This window comes from Rhinatrema bivittatum, chromosome 1 (genome assembly GCF_901001135.1).
Source record: "Rhinatrema bivittatum chromosome 1, aRhiBiv1.1, whole genome shotgun sequence".
Taxonomy (NCBI): Eukaryota; Metazoa; Chordata; class Amphibia; order Gymnophiona; family Rhinatrematidae; genus Rhinatrema; species Rhinatrema bivittatum.
This window is the reverse complement of record NC_042615.1, coordinates 137,075,939-137,100,542: the sequence shown is the minus strand read 5'-3', so window position 1 is coordinate 137,100,542 and position 24,604 is coordinate 137,075,939. Positions and strand designations below refer to the sequence as shown.

At 44.2% G+C, this 24,604-nt stretch overlaps 1 protein-coding gene across 1 annotated transcript in view; it reads right to left on the bottom strand.

Moving 5' to 3' along the window:
• The window catches only part of LOC115083518 (cyclic nucleotide-binding domain-containing protein 2-like), a 316,705-nt gene that overhangs the window by 178,393 nt on the left and 113,708 nt on the right, over positions 1-24,604 (bottom strand). The window contains exon 9 of the mRNA XM_029587398.1: positions 2,888-2,965. Within this exon, the coding sequence (XP_029443258.1) occupies positions 2,888-2,965 (78 nt within the window). The remainder of the gene's footprint in view (positions 1-2,887; positions 2,966-24,604) is intronic.

Below are 24,604 nucleotides of genomic sequence, written 5' to 3'. Positions count from 1 at the left end.
GTGCTGGTTAACATGGCCGCCTTGAACATCAGGCCAAGGCATGGCAGCAATGGAGCTAGATGGGTTGCACTGACTGCAAGGTGTAGCAGTGTTTCAGGCTGTGATAGTATCTCATAAGATTTGCAGTACTGGTCTGATCTGGTTTGGCAAGTCTTAAGTTCTTATGTTCTGATTCATTGGTCTAGCTAGACTGTATGTTAGTTCCGTGATGTATACACTTAGCTGGATCCACTGATTTCTCACTGGTCTTTGTTCCCTCCACTGGTGCTGATCCGCTGAGCTGGCAAAACACTGTAGTGGATGCAGTTTAAGTAGCTGAATGAATCTTTCTCCAAGGTCTGTGTGGGAAGCGTTGTCTCCTGGCTTGCTTCTGGACCTATCTAAGCTCTAACTAAAATAATAGTGTTCCTCCAATATTCTGACCCTGCTTATTTTCCAAAGACGTACTAGGCAGGAGTTCCCTAAATGTATGTTCATGAAGGCTTGTAGGAACTTGGCTAGCTAATTTTGTATAAAAAAAACCCCAATAATTATATTTGCCTACTCTCACTAGATTACACAGGAAATTTGAGAATCAATGTGAAAGAAAAAAAACCTCTCCCACTCACACACTTTCCTTTCTACTCACAACCCTGGCACACTCATTCACTTTGTCTTAACTACTGCAGCTGCTGAATATATTCCTTTTGAATGCACTGCTAGTAACAGAACTCTGTTGCCAGCTTTCTTATGCTAAATTTGTTCTCACTGTACTGTCTCGGATTTGTAAGCATAGTCAAAATTCTATCTCTTTCCTATACAAACTGTGTATTCTCTTCCTTGTTGTCAAGGATTATTCTTAGTTTAAAAATTGTTCTCAAATTCAAACTGTCACTTATTACACAGGTTCAATCTGAAAGAATCTGGCATCTAAAACCTGTGATTCCTTTCACAGATCATTCTTCTCTTATTTATGATTTGTTTACTTTCAGGGAAAACTTAAATTTAACCATTACAGCTGTACAGTATTTAGTAACAGGATATATCTCAGATTTTATTCCAGTGAAAATGAGAGCTCAGCAACAAATCTATCTCATAACAAATTCTCTCTCTCACAATCTCTATCTATTAAAGGTGGACTTCAAATCCCATGCATCCTCCAAAATTTTCAACAAGTAACTGATTTCCAGAACGTATTGCTTACTTTTGACTCGAATTTCAAAAAGATACTTTTTTGCTTCAAACTCACATCCATATAAAACTCTTCCACAGAATGGTATACTTGTCTTCTCTGTGCCAACTTCAGTGATTTTTTGGCACTTTAGAGCAGAGTCTGAAGAGATAAGCTCTGACACTTTCTGCTCCCTCACTTGATCAAAGTCAGACTGACTGACTTCTCAACTCCCATCCTTCAGTGAGATCAGTACTCTTGGGAAGACCACAGCTTAAATAGTTCCCAAGGGTACTTTAGAGAAAATTTTAACCTAATTTTAATCCATAAATGCCCCTTTCTTTATATGAAGTTGAAAGAATAAACTTTTGAGAATTTTTTAGCGTAATTACACATCTAGATGGGATCTGCATTACTTGATTAGTGGGGGGGAACTCATATGTGTTATTCCACCAGACTCTTCATAGTACCTTTTCAGCATATGCACACATTTACATACATACTGGCAAGAATTTTCCACAGCTCTAGGATTAGCAGTGCTGCCTTTGTAAAATGAAAGTAAAAAACTCAAGCAGCTATGCTCCTTCTTAGCTCACTCTCTTCAGTTCCGCTCCCTTGTAGCTAAATGGAGAGAGGAAAGAAACTCTCATAGCTGCCTGCATATCAGATTATTTTCTCCTCACCTCCCCTGAGACTTCTAAGTTCTCCAGAGCTCTTCTTTTCTTTTATGCCAGCACTGACATCAGCTCTGGGACACCTCAGCCTCATTTCTCTTAATTCTTGGGCTATGACTACCACAACCAGAGGTTCCTCAGAAAACAGGTAAATATATATATAAACAAAAACTTTCCCCTTCTTTAATTTTTAACCTCTGGTTACAGGCTACCACCACAGATCCCACTGGACAATTAGCACATTCGAGTAAGGTGGGGGCCATAGGGTGAGGGTCCTGGCCTCTGGGGGCTGGATGTTTGTATTGCAGGGAAAGAGTGAGGGCATGGCTAGGACCAGCCTATAAAATGTTTTATATTTAACTTTTTTATATGGCTGCCTCCAGGGATGGCAGGACAGAGGGTCTGTGGAGACCCCAAAGGTTTTTGGAAACTCAGGAGGGGGTTACTTGAGGCCATTGGCTCCTTTAAGCAATGGTGGCCCCACGGTCCTGGGGCCACCATTGCATGAGTTTTTGGAGACTTTTAATGCCATGATAGCGTGGAGATTCCGTGGGTTTTGGCAACTTTCAGGGGGCGCTTACTCAGGGCATTGGCCCCTTTAAGGGATGGCAGCCCCTAGTCCCAGGGCCACCAATGCACAAGTTTTGGGGGCTTTTAACACAGTGGTACTTTTCCTTGCGGTATTTGACTACGGCAAACAATACCATGGGAATCACAAAGTGGCAAGGTCATTTATTGCGACTTTGTGACTCCTGCAATATTTTTCCCTCTTTCCCATAGGGAAGAAAATACCACAGCTTAGTGAACAAGCCCCTAAGTTTGCACCTGAGATAATGGAGGGTACAGCAATTTGCTAAAGGTCACAAGAAATGTCACTGGGATTTGAACCCTCACTTTTATGGTTCATAGTCTACTGCTCTAACCCTTAAACTACTCTTTCACTCTGATGCAAGTAGGATAATAAATAAACTTGAAGGTTCTCATAAGAAAAATGCAGAATACATGTGGAGGCTGTGAAAGAACAAGTAGGGTTATTCATTGTTTCTGCTTTTTAATTACTGACCTGTAATTCCTTTGCAGGGAGCAGTGCACAAGGTCGCCCAGTTTTTCTAGTGGCCATGAAGAAAATATTGGGAGCTTTCTGAAGAAATAAAAAAAAAAGATTTGCTAAGATTTTCCTGATGTTCACAATGCTTGGCTGGCAGTAGCTATGAGAAGAACCAAGTAGGATTTGTAGGATGGAGTGGTGGTACAGGGAATTGGGCCAAGGAACTGATTTGTTAAGTTATTGATTACTTGTATGAATAAGATACTGACATAGAGGTCTATTTGCTAAGGTGTGGGGCTCATTAATATACATGTATCAGGGGTACTCTGAAGACAGCAGGATGTCAGTCTTCTTATATGGGTGACATCATCAAATGAAGCCCAGCATAGAACTTTGACATCAAAGCTTCTAAGAACATAAAAACATAAGAAAATGCCATACTGGGTCAGACCAAGGGTCCATCAAGCCCAGCATCCTGTTTCCAACAGTGGCCAATCCAGGCCATAAGAACCTGGCAAGTACCCAAAAACTAAGTCTATTCCATGTAACCATTGCTAATGGCAGTGGCTATTCTCTAAGTGAACTTAATAGCAGGTAATGGACTTCTCCTCCAAGAACCTATCCAATCCTTTTTTAAACACAGCTATACTAACTGCACTAACCACATCCTCTGGCAACAAATTCTGAAAGCTTTAAGCATGCCCTACTGTGAAAATGCAGCCCTGACCACTCCCCATATCACATATGGGGCCCTCCATGATAACGCTAAGACTTGGAGAATCCAACTCCAAAGGAAGGTGGGAGAGTTATGTGAAGACTGAAATCTTGCTGTCCTCGAAGAACCTTTATTACAGATAAGTAACTACACCTTCTCCAAGGCTAAGCAGGATGGCAGTCCTCACACATGGGCAATCTAAAGCTATATGCTGACACAGTCTTTAAAGCATTCAATGGATTGGCCCCAAATTGTTTCAATATAATCCTTAATCATTCCTATTGCCCACTCCAATCTTCTGTTTCAAACCTATTAGATGTATTAACTAGGGATGTGAATCGTTTTAGGACGATTAAAATTATCGTCCGATAATTTTAATATCGTCTTAAACCGTTATGGAACACAATACAATACAGATTCTAACGATTTATCGTTATAAATCGTTAGAATCGTGAGCCGGCACACTAAAACCCCCTAAAACCCACCCCCGACCCTTTAAATTAAATCCCCCACCCTCCCGAACCCCCCCCCCAAATAACTTAAATAACCTGCGGGTCCAGCGGCGGTCCGGAACGGCAGCGGTCCGGAACGGGCTCCTGCTCTGAATCTTGTCGTCTTCAGCCGGCGCCATTTTCCAAAATGGCGCCGAAAAATGGCGGCGGCCATAGACGAAAAAGATTGGACGGCAGGAGGTCCTTCCGGACCCCCGCTGGACTTTTGGCAAGTCTCGTGGGGGTCAGGAGGCCCCCCACAAGCTGGCCAAAAGTTCCTGGAGGTCCAGCGGGGGTCAGGGAGCGATTTCCCGCCGCGAATCGTTTTCGTACGGAAAATGGCGCCGGCAGGAGATCGACTGCAGGAGGTCGTTCAGCGAGGCGCCGGAACCCTCGCTGAATGACCTCCTGCAGTCGATCTCCTGCCGGCGCCATTTTCCGTACGAAAACGATTCGCGGCGGGAAATCGCTCCCTGACCCCCGCTGGACCTCCAGGAACTTTTGGCCAGCTTGTGGGGGGCCTCCTGACCCCCACGAGACTTGCCAAAAGTCCAGCGGGGGTCCGGAAGGACCTCCTGCCGTCCAATCTTTTTCGTCTATGGCCGCCGCCATTTTTCGGCGCCATTTTGGAAAATGGCGCCGGCTGAAGACGACAAGATTCAGAGCAGGAGCCCGTTCCGGACCGCTGCCGTTCCGGACCGCCGCTGGACCCGCAGGTTATTTAAGTTATTTGGGGGGGGGGTTCGGGAGGGTGGGGGATTTAATTTAAAGGGTCGGGGGGGGGTTTTAGGGGGTTTTAATGTGCCGGTTTTTCGATTTTTCGATTTTTTCGATTTTTAACGATTTTTAACGATTTTTCACGATATTTTACCCCCCCCAAACGGCAACAATACGATTCCCTCCCCCTCCCAGCCGAAATCGATCGTTAAGACGATCGAGGACACGATTCACATCCCTAGTATTAACATTGAAACTAGTCAGGCTCGCTGAATCTAGAGAACACATGTTCAGTGTTGCAAGACCTATCCTTTGGAATTCTCTTCTGAATGAATTAAAACTAGAAACCTTGTTTGCCTGCTTTAGGAAATGGCTAAAGGTGGATCTGTTCTCTCAAACTTTCAGCAGGATATAACTTTTTTAAATAAGTAAATGAAAAAGGGAAAACTCAACCCCCAAACAATGCTAATGGGCAAGACTGATTTTGGTGGTGATAGCCACCCTAACATTTTCTGGGGTTTTTAAAAAATGTTTATGATAGTCTAGAAACAAAATAATGGGCCCTATGAGAGATGCAGTTGGGTTTTATACCATAAAGAGACTCTGTAGGACAGACTGGCCATCACTATTGTCACATCAGGAGCCCTTGTCAAAATAGTAATGAGATGTAAACATGTGGAGAGAACTCTATGTCATAACCTTGTAGATCTCCTCCATGGATCTACAAGATGTCAGTAGCCCATCTCAGATGGGCTACTGACATCTTCAGGGCTCTAACACTGTGAGTTTTAACACACTTCACCAGATCCAAGCCTGCCTGGGCATAACACAAGGACACAATATCTGCTATCCAAATAGAAACAGAGAGTTTGGCTATAGCAATTCCAGGCTTAAATGTGTCAAATGAAACAAAGCTGAATGGACTATTTGAGGGCTTCAGTCTTCTCCAGATAGAAGACTATGGTTGCCTTGCAATCTAAAGTGCAACATCCATTCAACTTTGTGGATTCTAATACAACCGTAGGGAAAGACTTTGGGTGTCTGCATAATACCTACAGTACTTATGTTTTTATGTGAAAGGTGGAATAACATAAACAAACACTTTGTTGTGAAAAACTTGGTATAAGGTAGCTAAGTCAAAAGAGCTTGGAGCTCACTGACTCCACATGCCAAAGTGACTGCCACCAAATTTATAACCTTCTAGGTTAAGTAATTTAGCTCACAAAAGTCCAGAGGCTCAAAAGGAGTTTTCATCAGTGGGGTGAGTACCATGTTAATGTCCCATAGCACAGCAGGAGGCATGGTGGGAGGCATCAACTGAGGCAAGCTCCATATAAAAATGGATAACTAAAGGCTGAACGGAGATGGATTTACCTTCTACAATGTTGTAATAAGTGTCATTTGAACTAAGATTAATTTTTACTGAGTCGGTTCTTAATCCAATTCAGAAAGATGTAGAAGGTATTCAAGCAGTTTTAGTGTGAAATAGGAGAACAAATCTAGTGCCTTTCCCTCATACCACACAGCAAATGTCCTCCACTCTAAACCATAGGATTTCCTCATTAATTCTTCTTGGAAGCATGAAGAATATAAGACATCATTAGACAGTTTCAGGGCTACCCTTTCAAATTCTAGGCTGTCAGAACCAGATATCCAATGTTTGTGGCATAGCAGCCTTCAATCTTGAGTGATCAGCATTGCGGTATTCCCCAAATTATATGGATCCCTTAACGGATATCTCCCAGAGGAGGGGGAACTACATCTATCTCAGCCAATAAGAAGCTATGAAGATTATAGCTCCCTTATCTCTTATAAATTTACTAAAGGTCTTGTGACCAGAGGAATTGGAGAATATGTTTACGGAAGGTTAAGACTCCATTCTAGGGCAAAGGCATCCAAGGCTAGTTGCCATGTGCTGCTACAGGGAACTTTATTTTCAGAGAATATGCAAACAGAGATACCACAGATGCACTCCTCTATACCCCAGTCATATGAGGGGTTCCAGGACCTGACTCAGTCTGTCCACCAGTACAGACTCCTCACCCACTAGATACGTGACTCTGAAGACCATTCTGTAAGACATGACCCAGTGCCACATCTGGACAGGTTCCTGCCACAGGAGTATGAACCAATTCCTCCCTGCTTGTTGACATAGAATATATCTACCTAAATGCCTGTTTGGATAAGGACAAATTCATTGGCCAATAGACACCGAAATCCTTCAGATCATACCTACTGCCCTTAGCTTGAGGATGTTTATCTGATGAAATTCCTCCTTAGCAGACCAAAGACCTTGGCTGTGTAGCTCCTCTATATGACAAAACACCAAAAAAGAGCACTAACTTCAGTCCTATATATCAAAAATTATTGGACAAAAGGGAACCACCTATAGAATATTTAAACACTACTCTACCATCAAACCAAAAGGGGTTAGTTATTACCCATACAAATAACTATATTAAAAAAGCCGTATCAGCAAGCCTGACAACGTGTTCTTACTCAAAGAAGAACCATCCGGTCTATTAATCATTTGCGGCTCACAAATTTTTAACAGCAAAAGCTTGATTATCAAAATGACATTTGTTACAGTAATGTAATGAGACCATCTGTCCCCATTAGAAACAGCTTTCACTCTTAACCCATTGGTCGGCCCCTGTCACATGGTAGGAGCAATCTTGTGCTCCTACCATGTGACAGGGACTGACCAATGGCACCGGTAGCCCCTGTGACATAGTAAGGGCAAAGGCTATCGGCGCCATTTTGATTACTGGCAGCCGACTGCCCGAGTGCAGGAGATTGCTCCCGGCCCCCCTCTGGACCACCAGGGACTTTTGGCAAGTCTTGGGGGACCCTTGGTAGCCCAAGTGCAGGAGGTCGCTCGCAGACCCCTGCTGGACCACCAGGGACTTTTGGCAAGTCTTGTGGGGGTCCAAGACTTACTAAAAGTCCCTGGTGGTCCAGCGGGGGTCCGGGAGCGAACTCCTGCACTCGGGCTGTTGGCTGCCAGTAATCAAAATGGCACCAATAGCCTTTGCCCTCACTATGTCACAGGGGCCGACCAATGGCACGGTAGCCCCTGTGACATTGTAAGGTCAAAGGCTATCGGCCCCATTTTGAATACCGGCAGCCAACGGCGTGAGTGCAGGAGATGGCTCCAGGACACCCCGCTGGACTACCAGGGAGTTTTGGTAAGTCTTGGGGGGGTCAGGAGGGTGGAGGGTTGTAGTTAATTCAATTTTAGCCGGGAAACAAATAAGAATGAACACATGAACGTATCGGGGGCCCCCTTGCCGAATGCAACGTATCTGCCCCCCGACGAATACGAATATCGAATGCAACATATGGGCGTCCCTCTGCACATCCCTACTGGAAAGATCTCTATGTGAGTTTAATGATCCCTTAGGTCAAGAGAGCACTGCTAGCTCCCTTTTCCTAGAAAAGAAATCCAGGTGTTTAGGATAACCATTATGAGCTTTCCTTTACCAGGTACTTGATTAATGCCTTCAGGTCTTATAGGATGGGAGTGAGTATCCCTATATGCTTGGGGATCAGGAGTACTTGGAGTAGAATTCAATCTTTTACCCCAGTAAACTAGGTTCAACTCCATGGGCCTCCAGGAGAGAGGAAAGGTCTTCTTGTTGCTGGGAGGCTACCCAAATGCTTCTCGATGGGCGATTTGTAGGACTCTTCAATAGGCATACTCTCTTCTTCTGATTATACTGAGAATCTGAGTGTCTGAGGATACTCAAGGCCAACAGTTTACTCAGAGCTGTAACTAGCTTATGGAAAATATGGCTTCAGCCATAGGCATCATCTACCAGGGATGCCATCGCAGAAGAAGACTGGCCTCCTTCTCCCTCCCCCTGCCTCGACTGTGAGAATTAGCTGGCCTGCAGGGCCATGAAAAGCATCAACCTTCTCTTCCCTCTCCCTGCCACAGCAGTGAGGAGCAGCACGGCTCATGGGGCTACAAGAAACATAGGCCTCTTCCCTCTAACCCAGCAGTGAGGAGCAGTGCAGCCCGCAGGACCACAAGAAGCATCGACCTTTTCCTCCCTCCCAGCCCCCTCCCCACAATCAGAAACAAGAGCAGCATACCTGGAAGCTAGAAGAAAAAAAAGGAAGAGTGGTGGGCCCTGGGGGCTGAAGGAGAAAGCTACTGATGCTGCCTCCAGAGGTGAAAACAAAGAACATGTGTGTATGTGTTTTTATATGTTTGAGCATGTGAGATAGCATATGAACATGTGTGTGTGTGACTGAGCATGGAGAAAGAGAGCATATGAGTGTGTGTGTGTGACTGAGCATGTGAAAGAGAGCATATGAGTGTGTGTGTGTGACTGAGCATGTGAAAGAAAGCATATGAGCATGTGTGTATGTGATAGAGCATGTGAGAGAAAGTGTATGAATGTGTGTGTATATATAATTGAGTATGTGTGAGAGAGCATATGAGTGTGTATGTAATGGTTGCCAGTTTCCAATTTCCCTGGCAGAGGAACCTATGCAACTGGGTCACTCTTAGATTACCGAGGAGGAAAAGCATAGACAGAGACAACTAAATCTGTCTATATTGTGCTGGTCAGGGGCACTACGCCAGCTGCAAACTGGAAGCCAGGAAACTTGCATCCCTACGGGTGGTTGGAGAGACAACTCTAGGTAAAGTCCCTCACTCTCCACAATTCATGGTTCCTGTCCGCATTAGCATCGAGTAGGCTGCAATTCATACAGAGGCTTTCCTTGACTCTGGGCAGGAGGAAACATTATTGAAGAAGCACTAATTCAGCAATATAATCTGCCCACAACCAACTTGGCAAGTGCCCTCAGCATCTCATTTGTTTACGGAGATCCTCTGCCTGGTTGTATAATGTTGGTCACTGCTCCCCTTTTAATGAAGACAGGAATTCTCCATAGTGAACGTATCAGCTTCTATGTGTTGCCTAAGGCAGTCAATTCTATTGTTCTCGGGCTGCCCTGGCTTCACCTTCACCAGCCAATCATTGACTACAACACACTGCAAATTGCCTGTTGGAGCCTTACTTCCATGCAGAACTGCCTGGCTCCTTCCCTGCCGTCAATCACCATAGCTTGGGCTATGGCATCTAGCTTACTCAGCTTACTGCCCCAGTATGCAGACTTCTCAGATGTCTTTAGTAAACAACAAGCCAAGAAATGGCCACTTTATCATTTTTATGATTGCCTGATAGATCTCTTACCTGAAAAGATGTCCCCTAGTCACCTTAAACCGCTCCAACTACTTCAAAATGCTGCATCCAGACTACTGACCAGAAAAAGGAAATTCAACCAAATCACCCCAACCCTGATAGCATTGCACTGGCTACCTGTACAGTTGAGAATAATATACAAAGTACTAACAATAATATACAATAACAAGAATCTGTTGCATCCATCGGTCGCAGACAGCTGCGACCGTTCTGCCTTACCTCTTTCCTTCCATTTTCCTCCTCCTTGGGCAGGATGGCTGCCTCCGGTGCCGAGTGCCGAGGGCCTCGGTGTCTCCAGCGTAGCATAGGCATTCCAGTCCGCCATGCTCACTCCCGTGGCTTCCTAGGGTGCGCGCACATACATCTCCTACGCTCAAATACACGTCATGGCGGGAACCTTGGGGGCGTCCCCACCGCATGACGTCAATACCTCCGGGTATTTAAAGCCTCCGCTTTGCTACCACCTTTGAGTTAGCAAGGACTTTGGTTTAAGCTACTCTGACCGCTCTAAGCTGCACGCTTAGACGCCACTCTACATTCCAAGGGCCTCACTCCTTTAGAAGCTCAAGACACCCGCTCCTCAGGGGTCTCTTGCTTCCATCACCCTTCGGGGCCTCTACTAACTGAGACAACCGCTCCTTGGGGGTCTCTCTCTCTCTCTTCCTTTTCAGGATCTCCAGACTATCAGGTACTCTCTCCTCGAGGGTCTACCAGTCTATGTATCCTGTATCACGGACCTTTGGTCCCACCATCTCACTACAGGAAGACACCTACACTCCTGTGAGTACCTCTGTGATCCAGTGCTCCAACTCCACCCACCAGGCTCAGCGTTGCCCGCACCACGGGTCCCCACCTCTCTTGAACATCTGGGTGAGATCCTACATCTGAGACTGTTGAACGTATTGGCACCTCCACAGTGACCAAGGATCCACAATGCCACAAACAAAACAGAATCCAAACAATGATTTGATGGGAATAACATTCAAACGACATATTCCCACACGAGTACTTAGATCTCAGAACAAAGGCCTGCTAGAAATCCTGACCATAAAGAATTCTCATCTAACACAAATGAGAGACAGAGTATTATCGATTGCTGGCCCAGTGCTATGGAACTCAATACCAGAGAATCTTCGAATAATAACTGACATTAAGAAATTTAAGAAAGAACTGAAAACTTGGCTATTCGATAATGGCAACTCTCTGACTGGTATAACCAATTCCCCCTCACTTTGATAGCCAACTTTGTCCTGCACATTACCCCATACTCTCATCTCCCCCTAAAATGATTACAAATGCATCTTATATATCTGTCTTAGAAGTACACCCTTAGATTTGGAATGTTTACGTATATGTATGCCTGCCTTTGTAACTCACCCTTTGTCTGTGAGTGTTAAACCTGTACACTGTTGTGATCTAGTGTATTACGACCGTCGGTCGCAGACGGCTGTGACCGCTGTTTCTCATCTCATGTCTCTTTACAACTACTCCATTGGGTAGTCTTGCGGCCTCCGCCAGCTATCACCAGCCTGCCTGCCTCTGTTCCCGGGCCTCCCTGGACGGCGAGGACGCTGCCAACCACCATCTTGCCCTCGAAGATCCTTAGGCGCGCGTGTGCGCTCTCGGGCCAGTCTTAAGCACGTCAAGGCGGGAACCTCGGGGCGTCCCCCCCAGATGATGTCACACTTCATGGACTCTTAAACTGGCTGGCCCTGTCTGCCTGCAACTTGGCAACGAGTTCCCTCATTGCTGAATCTGCTTCGCTCACTACGGACTTCCCGTTCCAGCTCCTGCTTCTTCAGCGAGAGATGTTCCGGGTACCCGCTCCTCGGGGGCCCTTTCCTCGTCTCTGGCTATCCGCTCCTCGGAGGGCCTGGCACCTTGGACTGCTGCTTGCCAGCTCCCCGGGGATTCTCTTGGAACCTTTGCTACTGCGAGTATCATGCTCCAAGAACCACTACCGTATCATCTCTAGTGAGGAACCCTCGTCGCTGTACTCCACTCTGTGGACCACTACTGTATCATCTCTACTGAGGAGTCTCATCGGTGTACCCCCGCTCTGTGGACCATTGCCGTATCTTCACTACAGAGGCATCCTCCTTGAGTATATCCCACTGCACAGGCTCTGTGATACCCCTGTGTCTGTGTGACTTTCTCCTGCACTCCCCACTCCACAGGCAGTGCCTCTCTACTTCCTTAATAAAGAGTCTATTCATCTAGCTGTGTCTGATGTCAGCTGAGACCTCGCCTCCCCGACGGTGAGGCTCACAGGGCTCCTCCCTGTGGACGGTATCATCTCTCACCTCGGACCAGGGCCCACACACCTACAAATCCTAACATTGTGATTCTCACATGGAATGATGGTATATAAAACACTCAAATAAATAAATAGAGATCTGGTTTATCCATTGTCAGAACCTGAGACGCAGACCATGGCTAAATATATTCAGGAAAATTTAGAAAGAGGCTTTATTCGGCTCTCATTTTCCCCTGCAGGCACAGGAAAAGGATGCTTCTCTTAGACTCTACGTTGTCTATAATGGCCTCAATGCCATTATGTGGAAGAACCGCTATCCCTTGCCATTAATCATGGAATTGTTTGACTGTCTCTGAGAAGTGCAAATCTTGTCAAAGCTTGACTTACATTGAGTTTACAATCTTATATGTATCTGGGAGGGCAACGAATGGAAGACAGCCTTTAATACCAGAGACAGCTATTGTTAGTACTATTTAGTAATGCCTTTCAGCCTATATAACGTGCCTGCTGTTTTCCAGCAAATGGTCAATGAGATATTCCGAGACCTTCTATATTCTCATGTGGCGGTGTAGATGATATCTTCATCTTATCTCAAATCCCTGGCACAACACTGGCAGCATGTAAAACAGGTCCCGCAGAGATTGCAAGAACACCGACTATATTTCAAATTAGAAAAATGCACCTTTGAACAAGAAGAGTTGCCATTTCTGGGCTACATCTCTCTGAAATTACAAGAAAAAAGGTGTCCAATCGATCTTTTAAAATCAATCTTTTAAAATAAAAATTGTTTTCTTTGGAAATGATATCAGATTTAAATGTGTTTAAATTATTAATCCACGGGTTCTTGCTCGCATTGGACTTCAACATGTATAATAGCAAAAGCATTCTAGTTAACCTCATTTATCTTTTCCACCTAACCTCCTTTTTTTTTTTTTTTTAAACAAACTGCAGTTTTTTGCTATTTTTGTTAAAAGCTAAGCAGAGCCCGGAGACGCTGGTTTGAAGTTTCCAGATTTGTCCCCTGAAGAAGGCATTTGCGGGTGCTGAAACATTGTCAAAGTCGGATTGTGGGTTTCATAAGCACTCGAGATTATGAATTGGGTGGATTGAATGGCATAAATTACAATGAGACAACTATCTTAAGTAAAAAAAAGATTTTTAGAAAAATAATCAAATTTGAAGAAATAAAAAAAGTTAAGACTATTAAAAAAAATTGACTGTTATAGAAAAAAAGATCCCAGGTAGTTGCGAGTGAAGGCTCCTGGCAGCAGGATCTCTTCACCAGTTCCGACTGAGCTGAAAGCCCAAAGGAGCAGGAAGAAACTGCTGAGCCAAAATAAAAATCAAATCCCCCTACATTTAACATAGTCTCTCAGCTCATGGTGGTCTACTATACTGTGTTCAAAGTGAGGGCACACTTTTTCACTTGTAGCCAAATTGCCTGGCTACAGCTCTGGGTTTACTTAAAACTCAATCTCCCCTCGACAAAATGAGCTATATTCTTCCTGGTCTAGTCAAAGCCTCATGCCAGGTTTTGGCTGGGCTGCAGTCTGTGGCTTTTGGGCCTTCTGCTACCTAGAGGGAGGGTGAGGACCCTGCTGCTGACAAGGGTGAGGCGATAGTGGGAATCCTCTCCTTCGGTGCCCCACATGCAAGCCCCCTGGCTTTGAATGGTGGGTCTGGAGTGGCAAGGGAGAGGATGTGCTGTGGCCTTATCACTAAGCCACAGTTTTCTTCACACTATTACCAAAGGTATTTAAAACAAGGTATTTAAAAATAAAAATAATAAAAAAACAAGGTATTTAAAACATCAAAGGTTGAACAGACTAAGTGCTTTCTGCACTCCAGCACCTCGTCCACTAGTGACTTTAGAGAGTCATGGTGCTTTGAAGGAGATGCTCTGACAGCTCCTCGATTTGTGTCAGCTTATGCATATACTGAAATCTGAAGAATTGATAGGAGGCTATGCAAGCATTGAATAGAGCGCCCTGATGCACCTTCCTGCCAAAGGTAGTAAAGTGAGTCCTAAACCTCTTGGCTTTCTTGGGGGTGGATTTGACTGATGTGGTAGCTGCTGCTTTTCAAATCCTGGAGCCTGGACATGATAAATATGTCTGCTTCCATATTAACAGGAGGTGCAGAAAAGGGAGAACCTATATTCTTATCTGGTCTCCTGGAGAATCTTGTGGATGGGCACTACTGCGATATCCTTGATCCTGTATTCTCTTCGTTCTACATCTTGAACAGAATAGCATCTGCCAATCTCACTTGGCTAGCAGGCAATATCTTGGAGAGGACCTCAGTTTCCTATGGGGGCCAGCCCAAACACCTTAGCACTTTAGCTTCCTCCGCTGATGTGCCAGAAAGATGCTAGATGCATGGGCAGCCAATGCCAATTTCTACCTGTGCATGGGCAGCCAATGCCAATTTCTACCTGTGCATGGGCAGCTAATGCCCATTTTCACTGATGCATGGGCAGCAGATGCCCATTGTCATTGGTATATGGACAGCTGATCTCTATTTCTATTGGTGCATCAGCACCATAAGGGACTGGACATCAGTCTGCAGCAACACTGATGTCGATGCCCATGCACAGAATGGAACTTACTGCCCAGATCCTCCTCAAAAACTGCCGATGCCAGCCCAGAATGGTTAGCAGGAGGGGAGATCTTCCTGGGCACTAGATGTGAACTGGTCACCTGGATGCTTGGAGACTGATGCTATTCCCAGGACTGTGGTGAAGATGAGCTCTCTTCCCCACTAGAACACTTGGAAGGATTTGAGGCTGCCGTCAGAATGTCCCTATCCTGACACCATGTATCTTGCTGATGTGGATTAATCCTTCCTGGTGCCTTTGATGCACCATCAATGGCCAGTGTAGCTCCTGGGCTCCTTGATATCGATGCCTCTGATGCTGATGCCTAATGGCAGAGCTAAAGTCTCCCAAAGAGATTCTAGGAGTTCCTAACAGGAACAATGTTTTCTAAGGGTCACAGCTTCCCCAAGGGAGCAACCCGAAATGTTGTGTTCAGGCTCCATGCAAAGCACCCACAAATCATGGGGCACAATAGACCTAACCCAGATGTGCAGATGTGCAGAGACATCAGATGAAAATAAGCATCTGGAGACTCCAAGGAAAAGATGAGACTCAAGGGCCATGCATGGGAAGTGGGAAGTGGTCAGGGTTGCATATGCCCAGTAGGACATGCTGAAAGCTTCTAGATGCTTTGATGTCAGTTCCATTTTGGGCTCCATCTGATAATGTTACCTATGTGTGAGGATTACTGTCCTGCTTATCTTCAGATACATGTTATTTACCATGGTTCCCATTATTTTTCATGAGGCCTATTCAGTATAGTAATAATACCATAGGTCACATCTTAGTAAGTATACCCTGAAATTGCCTTTATAAAAGGCTATATAACACAAGAGCTTTCAATTTTCTGTACTAAATAAAAATGTTTACACTAAGAAGAAATTTTACAGTAGTTCTACAAGTAGGGAAATGATTTCAAGCAGTGATCAGAGCTTCTCATATGCAAATTACATTTTTCTCTTTGAAGCCTAGGTCTGAATTTTAGAAATGCAGTCACAGAAATTCATTTGTCCCACATGTGTGCAGTATACTCCTTCCTCTGCCCCAAACCCCCCAAACTATTTAAAAGCATGCAAGATGTGCACTACATATATGCAGCACATGTGCATTTTTTTGTAAAAAGAATCTCTCCCAGTATTTTGAGGATAGCGGGTGAGATATCATCCTAGCTCCTGGGAAGAGTTGCGCAGAAAGGAAGAGAAACTGCTGGAAATTGTATCAAGAACACTGTAAATGAATCATTTGTAATAATCCCCCATCAATTCCTGGAATTTGTCATGCCTTATTACTTGACTACAATGTTGTTTTAGCATGGTGGGCACAAACTGGATAATCTGGCCAGCAGTGATCACATTACTATTAACCCAGAAATACGATGGAAGATTTCTTTTTTTCAAATTCAGTCATTTTATGTTAGTCACAACATTGTCTTGACAACCATTTGTCTCCTACTCCCACTGGCAGTTCTGCAACTCGAAAGGCAGACTGTCAAGAACAGGCTTGACAAGAGGAAATTAAAGAGTAGATGTGCCAGTGCCCCAGACTCAAAAGGAAGGATACTTTTCTGCTTTTCTTTTCTTTCCCTGCACCTGAATTACACAAAATGTCATTTTTTTTAATGAGGTAAGCGAATTTCTATGTAATAAAACCCTCAGTGTTTAAAGTCTCTAATATACTGGACTGTGCTTTCCTCTGTTTTCAGGAACTACGGATGCAGTCTGAAAATCAGTTCACCTCCTGAGTCTTCTCTCTCCTCTCACATCTCGAGCATGCAAGTCTCAGTCTCTACCACTTCTCCTCCCACCCATTTCTCTCAGTCTCTATTCTCCCACCTTCTTCTTTCATTTGGGGGGATGGAACTCAGGGCCATACAGAAAACCTTCATTAGCAACTACCCAGAAATTGTTTCCCTATTTTATATTTGCTCCTAACTCACCTAGACTAGCTATCAGTCTTCAACCAGGAACCATGCAGCAAGACCCTAAATCCAGCCACTAGGTCTCAGTATTACACGATGATTGGGCTCCCCCAGCAGCCTGCCAGCCCACAGCATAAACACCCGACTCAGGAATCAAATCCAGGACCCCTGCATAGCAGTGTGTAGCCAGCTCTTGGTCTCCTTTCCATTCTTCCTCCCACCTGCCCTCTAAGTCTCTTTCCATGCTCTTTTCTCCACACCTTCTTTCTCCATCTTTGTGTTTCTCTCTGCCCTGTCAATTTCTGTGACCCCTATTACGTCACTAAAGAATTTACTATTGAGTAACTCTGAAAACATTTCAGCAATGGCAGGTACGGGAAGGTTAGAGTTATAAGAGGGTCCTTCCTCCAAAGGGGATGGGTTTGGAGATTGTACCTAGGGTGCTTCCATGAGCAATGGGGAAGAGTCTGAATCTGAATCTAAGTATGAATCGGAATCTGTGGAAACTTTTTGGAGGGATGTGAAGAAAGGTGGTAGTGGGAGCCAGGAGGGATAGCAAGGAGTTTTGGCCTGCCTTGGGGGTTCCACTGGTGGATCTATGGAAGAGGAAGAACTCTTCTGCAAAAGGTAGAATGAACCGGAAAATTTCTAACCACCAGAAGCAAGTGGGAAGATTTGTTCTGCTGGATGTGAGTATATTGAGGAATTTTAAGAAGGTCTTTATACTTTCCCTCTCTAAGTAAACCTTTTTTCCCTGGTTTGCAACATGCCTTCGGGAATGGACTGTTATTTTTCTGTGCATTGGGAATCTCGTTTGGAGGCTCTGCAGGAGTATTCCCCATTTCACAAAAGTCAAACTTGCTTCTCTTTTCCTCACCCTGCGCAAGCTCTGCAGGAGTGGGAAGGATGGCCCCTTCACTGAGGGGGGAGGTTACATATCCATTCTTTGTCCTATCTGCTATTCTTACTCCACTCCACTCCAGCTCCGGCTCCCACTCACTGCTATCACTCTCCTTCCTTTGCCTCCTAACTCCTACCCTCACTCCTACACACTTCCATGTAATGCCCTTCCTCTCCTCCTTCTTCCTTCTCCCCAGTGCCAATGTCACTCTCTTTTCATTTTCTTTCAGCACTGCTCACACACCTCAGTTCCTGGAGATGCTGGTCAGACAGGATCAAGGATGATGTTGTACAGACAGCATCAAGTAGGGAAGGAAGAAGCAAAAGGAATTTCTCTGACATGTGCTGTATTGAATTAAAGGTCAACGAAACTACATTTTTGCCTAGGTATAGAATAATTATATCACTTTCTAATTAAGCTCAGCTAGGTTATTTAGAAGGGACAGGGCGGTTGCAGTCCAGTTAACTTGGGGTCAAATTTGGAAGATACCACAACTCGTCTTGGGTCTGGGCTGCTTTCACCCATGCTCTTAGAGCAGCTAGCCAGTTACTGGGAAGTTTGCAGTATGTCTGCATACTTCTAACAATTGCCTAAGTGGCATCCAGAGGAGTCATTTCGGCTTTCACCAGCTGGTGAGGAGATGCACACCATAGCATTATCTCAGGTCAGTACATTTTTGTCTCTCCTTATTTCTTATGGATACACTACTTCTACTCTTCCTGATACTAATCCTCCCCAATCTTATTCCTTGCTAAAAACCACTACTGACACATCCACCTTCTCTAATCCCTACATTTTTTTTATCTCACTTGCCATTCTGTTATCTACACTGTCCACTGGAATGCCTGCTCTATTTCCAACAAGCTTGCCTACATTCATGATCTCTTTATCTCTTCATCTTCTTGTCTTGACTGAGATTTGGCTTTCCCCTGAGTACTCTGCTTCAGTTACTGCTCTTGCTATGGTTATCTTTTCTCCCATATATCTCACAAGGTAGCCTGCGGGATGTGTTGGATTGCTGCTCTCCTCCTCCTATAGGATTCAACCCCTTCTTCCACCTCAATCGCATTCCTTTGCTTCCTTTGAGACCCACTCCATCCACCTATTCACCCCACTACCTCTTTGGGTAGCTGTCACTTATCAACCCCCTAATATATTCCCTTCCTCCTTTCTCGCCAACTTTAACTGCTGGCTTTCCTTTGTTCTTGAACTATCTTCCCTTCCCCTTCTCTTATTCTTGAGAGCTTTAATTTATATACTGATGACCTCTCTGACTCTTATGCCTTAAAAACTCTGCCTTAACCTCCTCATTTGACCTTCAACTCTGCTCTCCCACCCCTACTGACCAACATGGTCAGTAGGTCTAGGCCATTCTGTGACCTAGATCTTTCTTCCAACTGCTCTCTCAGACTTTTCCACCTTGGTTCATTCCTCTCTCAGACCATCATCTCATAACTTTCACAGTAAACCACCCTCCCCCATGGCTTCATCCATCACTACCACACCTTCAGGAATCTCCGGGATATTGACCTTTGTATCCTTTCCACTACCTTTTTATTTCTCCTCTTCATCACATTGTCTAAATTGGTTGATGAGGCAGTTTCTTCTTACAACACTATACTTTCCTGTTCTTTAGACACTCCTTCCTCTCCCCTTAACCATCCAGTAAAGTGCACCAAATCCCAGCCTTGGCTCACCACACGCATTTGCTTCCTATGTTCCTGTGCTTGTTCTACAGAGCGCCTCTGGCTAAAATCCCATGCTCATGCTGACTTCATACATTTCAGATTCATATTGACCTCCTTCTAGTCTGCTATTGAACTTGCAAAGCAAGCCTACTATGAACATTTGGCAAACTTTCTTGCCTCCAACCTCTGATGTCTTTGCTGTATTCAAGTCCATCCTCAAACTGTCTTCATCTTCCAACTCCCCTTCACTTTCTGCCCAGACTATGGCTGACTACTTACATGACAAGGTTCACAAGATTAGTCTAGAGTTCTCAACCAGCTCACCTCTAGCTCTCCCCACTCACTGTCCCTGCTACTTCATTCCTCACCCTTCCTCTGATCCCTGCCAACCTCTCTTTTTCTGAAATCACAGTGAAAGAAACTGCTTATCTTCTGTCCTCTTCCAAATTCACTACTTGCTCCTCTGACACAATTTCCACCCAGTTTATCAGCTCTACTTCCACTGCACATCCTCAGTATATCACTTTCCACAGGAACTGTTCTTGCTTCCTTCAAACGTGCCTTCACCCTTGATGAGTATGGTGAAATTGAGGCAAGGGGAGTGTGTAAAATATGAGATATATAACATAAGAAAAAATGACCTAGTTTACCACTCTTCAAAAAACTCTTATCAGATCCTAACTGTTGTGCTAACTATCATCCCATCTCCCTCATCCCTTTCACATCCAAACTACTCAATCATGCTATTCACCTCCACTGTCTTGACTTTTTTTAATCTCAAGCCATTCTTGATCCACTCCAGTCTGGTTTTCACCCTCTATATTCCACAAAAACAGCCCCTGACAAAGTCTCCATCAACTTGTTTATGGCTAAAACCAAAGGCCTTACCTCAATCCTTATCCTCCTAGTCCTATCTGCTCCTTTTGATACTGTCAAACATAATCTGCTCCTTGATACTTTGTCCTCAATTGGATTTCCATGCCACTGAATGTACTTGGCTATTTTAAAGTTAGCCAGAATAGATTTTCTGAGTTGGTGTGTCTAGTCTTATTCAAATCCAGAATAAATTTACAGAACATATATAGACATGGTTTAATGGGACACAGCCAACATGGATTTACCAAGGAAAGTCTTGCCCCACCAATCTGCTACATTTTTGAAGGGGTTAAAAACATGTGGATAAAAGTTGTCCACCCTCAGCAGACCCGCGGCGCAGCCCTCTCACCTTCTCATACGGACTCCAGCTTCTGGTTCCTCTTTGCTAGCGGCGGTGGGCTGCCAGCTCTGACCTCGGGTCACCTCCAGTGCCTCCGGCTCTGCCATGGGCCCCAGTGTTGTCAGCCAGGATATCCTTGCTCATTAGGCCTCTCCGCATGGCCCGTGGAGAAACATTGCCATCGGCGCCGTGCCCCTCCCTAGGCATGCACGCGCGCATCTCTAGTTCTTTTAAAGGGCCCATGGCGGGAACCTGGCGGCGGCCCTGGATGCTGACATCAGACTCCTCAGCGTATAAAAGCTCAGGCCTCGCTTCATAGCGTTGCCTTTGCAACAGGTCTCCGAGTACTCGTTGCGATAGAGAATCCTCTCTACTCGTTTTCCTGATTCCTGTGGTTCCCGGTTCCTGTTTCCCTTGTTCCTTTCTCATCTATATGTTGGACTGACTTTTTGGATTTTGACTCAGCTTTGATTGACTACTCTTCTTCTTGCCTCCAACCCTGGACCTCTACTATCCCTGACTATTCTTCAGTTCATCTCCAACCCCAGACTTCAGCTATGATTGACTATGCCTGCCTTCTTCGTGCCCTGACCATTGCTTTGATTGACTACGCCTGCCTTCTCCGTGCCCTGACCATTGCTTTGATTGACTACGCCCGCCTTCTCCCTGCCCTGACCATTGCTTTGATTGACTATGCCTGCCTTCTCCGTGCTATGACCATTGCTTTGATTGACTACACCTGCCTTCTCCGTGCCCTGAACACTGCCTTGATTGCCTACGCTATACACCTTCCTGTGTCCAGAGTTCTATGCTGCTTGCCATGACTTCAACTCGCCGTCGGCTCTGATCCTAGCCTGTCAGTGATGCCACTTCTCGCCTATCCTCTGGACGTGGATTTACAAGGCTTAGGCCTTCCGTTGCTTGGGCACCTCCAATCACCTGTTGTTCCTTTGGCGCCTGAGTTCCTGTACTGAATCCAGTCCAGGTTAGGACTATGCCATCTACTGGATGCTGTCTCTGGGCTGAACCACTTCTTGCTATTCACTAACCTCGAGGCCCACCTAAGTCCTGCTGGCCCCGGCACCCAAAGGCTCAACCTGAGGAGAACGAGGGCTGGTATAGGTGAAGCTCTAGTGGCCTCCAGCTTCAGCCCACTCCACCTGCTGACGGTTGGGACCCATAGGTCCTTACCTACGGGTTGCGTCAAACCCACTTCAACCCAAGGGTCCACCTCCGACGCAACAAAATATTTATTTATTTGTTGGTTTATTTATTTACTTACTTAATTTAAATAGTGTATTTGGATTTTCAGAAGGCATCTGACAAAATCTCTCATTTGAGACTCCTCAGGAAATTAAAATGTCATGGCATGGGCGGCAATGTCCTATTGTAGATTGTGAATTGGTAAAAGATAGGAAAGAGAGAGTAGGGCTAAACAGTTCTCTCAATGGATAAAGGTAAATAGTGGAGTGTCCCCGGGATCTGTACTGAGACCAGTGCTTTTTAATATATTTATAAATGATCTGGAAAAGGAAACGATGAGTGAAATGATCAGGTTTCCAGATAAAAGAAAATCAAACTGAGTGTGAGAAATTTCAGGAGGACCTTGGGAGACTGGGTATCCAAATGGAAGATGAAATTTAATGTGGACAAGTGCAAAATGATGCACATAGAGAAAAAGAATCTAAACTGCAGTTACATGACATTAGGTTCCACATTAGGTATCACCACCCAGGAAAGGGATCTAGGCATCATCGTGACACTTACAATGCATCGAAATCCTAGGCTTAGTGTATGGTGGCAATCAAAAAATCAAACAGAATATTAGGAATTATTAGGAAAGAAATGGAGAATAAAACAAAGAATGTCATAACACCTATCACTCACATACAATATGCCCAAAACACTCTTATTCCAGAACCTCCAGAATTGTCACACACACATCAAACTAAACCAAGGCAACTGGTATTCTAATTTTCAACAATGACAATGTTGACGGCTGTCGAGGATGTCGACTGAAGACATAATGAATAGAAGAAATGGAACCGCAAGAATAGCCATCATTGGAGACCCAAATTTTCCTGGATCAGATGTTGCCCCTGAAGCAGGACCAGGACGGTCCGAAACACGATTGTGTCGGGATGGTTTAAATGATGAGTATACCGTTGGGATCGTCAAAATAGATGAGTGACTAACGAGCTATAAAGTGGTCTTACAATTTGAGAATTTGGCTCTGTTTAAAATTGGTGCGGTATGGTGATGCACCTAATGATCAATAACGATTTGGGTCTATAAATGTTTTACAGAAAAGAAAAAACTCAAAAAAAATTTTTCAAAGAAGTTGCCTCGTGATTAATAAAGTAATTTTGGACCTGTACACTACAAGTGAGTCTGTATGTGTAACAGACTCATGTAGACCAGAGGTCCTATAAATACATAATCAACTGCAATTAGTGATTTCATGTGGTTCTACATTGTCATTGTTGAAAATTAGAATACCAGTTGCCTTGGTTTAGTTTGATGTGTGTATAACACCTATCACTCCATGATATGACTGCACCTAAAGTACTGTGTGCAATTCTGGTCACCACATCTCAAAAAAGACAGTGCAAACCTAGAAAAGGTACAAAGAAGGGTGACCAAAATGATAAAGGGGATGGAACGGCTCCCATATGAGGAAAGGCTGAAGATATTAGGGCTGTTCAGCTTGGAGAACAGATGGTTGAGGGGAAATATGAAAGAAATCTATAATATCATGTGGAGTGGAATGGGTAAATGCAATTCAGTTGTTTCAAAAAATAAAAATACCAAGGTCCACTCCATGAAATTACTAAGCACATTTAAAACAAATTGGAGAAAATATGTTTTCATTCAATGCACAATTAATCTCTGGAATTTATTGCTGGAGGAGATGGTAGAGACAATTAGCATAACTGGATTTACAAAGATTTGGACAAGTTCCTGGAGGAAAAGTCCATAAACTGTTATTAATCAGGATAAGCCACTGCTTATCCTTGGGCATAAACAGCACGAAATCCATCTACTATTTGGGATCCTGCCAAGTACTTATAATCAAGATTGGTCTTGTTGGAAACAGGACACTGAGCTTGATGGACCCTTGGTTTGATCCAGTTTGGTGGTTCTTATATGTTCAGTCTAAAAACCCACCTTTTTTAGATTGCTTTTAAATCTTAACCTCTGATTATCCCACTCAGAGCCTTGATTTCAACTAATTTCTTGAAAAATTAAACTCCCAAAGTTTCTTTTATGCTGAATGTTTGTCTTGATTAGATTGCAAGCTTTACTGAGTACAGACTGTCTCTTGTTTTGGTCCAGTGCTGCATATATTGAGTAGCACTTTAGAAAATATGTAGAGTAGTAGTAGTAGTAGTAAAATTCTGTTCATGAGCTTGTTTTAAGAGAGCCAAATTGCAAAATTAGCTGGCTAAATAAGTATATCCAGTTAACTTTAGGACTGTTTCATGCAGAACTAAAGTTATGTGGATAACTCAGCCAGATAACTCTAAATATTGGCGGTTATCCGGCTAAGGCCTAGATTCATCAAATTGCTATAAATATAGCAGAAATAACATCTGAGATTAAAAAAAAAAAAAGAACGTTGTTACACTAATTTCCTGTCTACTGCATTACATAGGCAATTTACTAGTATGGTGTATGGTATATTGCATTATTGCGTTATTGGGTCTCTTGCTGCATCAGCATGTAGCACATTGCATCAGTGCATAGTGTGTTGCTTCAAAGTGTCGTACTTCATTTTACATGGCATGCGTAGATTAATGCATGGTGCATTATTTTTCTAGTTTATATATACCAGCTTCCTGCAGCTGCCTCTTTGAAGGCGTGTCAGGCATTTGGTGAGAGGATAGGAGAGTAGGAGAGTTGGTGGTACTTGATAGTTGGTTGGAGGTAGTAAGTGATTTCTGAGTGTAGTGTCCTGTGGCTTGTTTCTCATCTGTTTCCCTTTCCCTTGATCTATTGACTTGATCTGTGTGT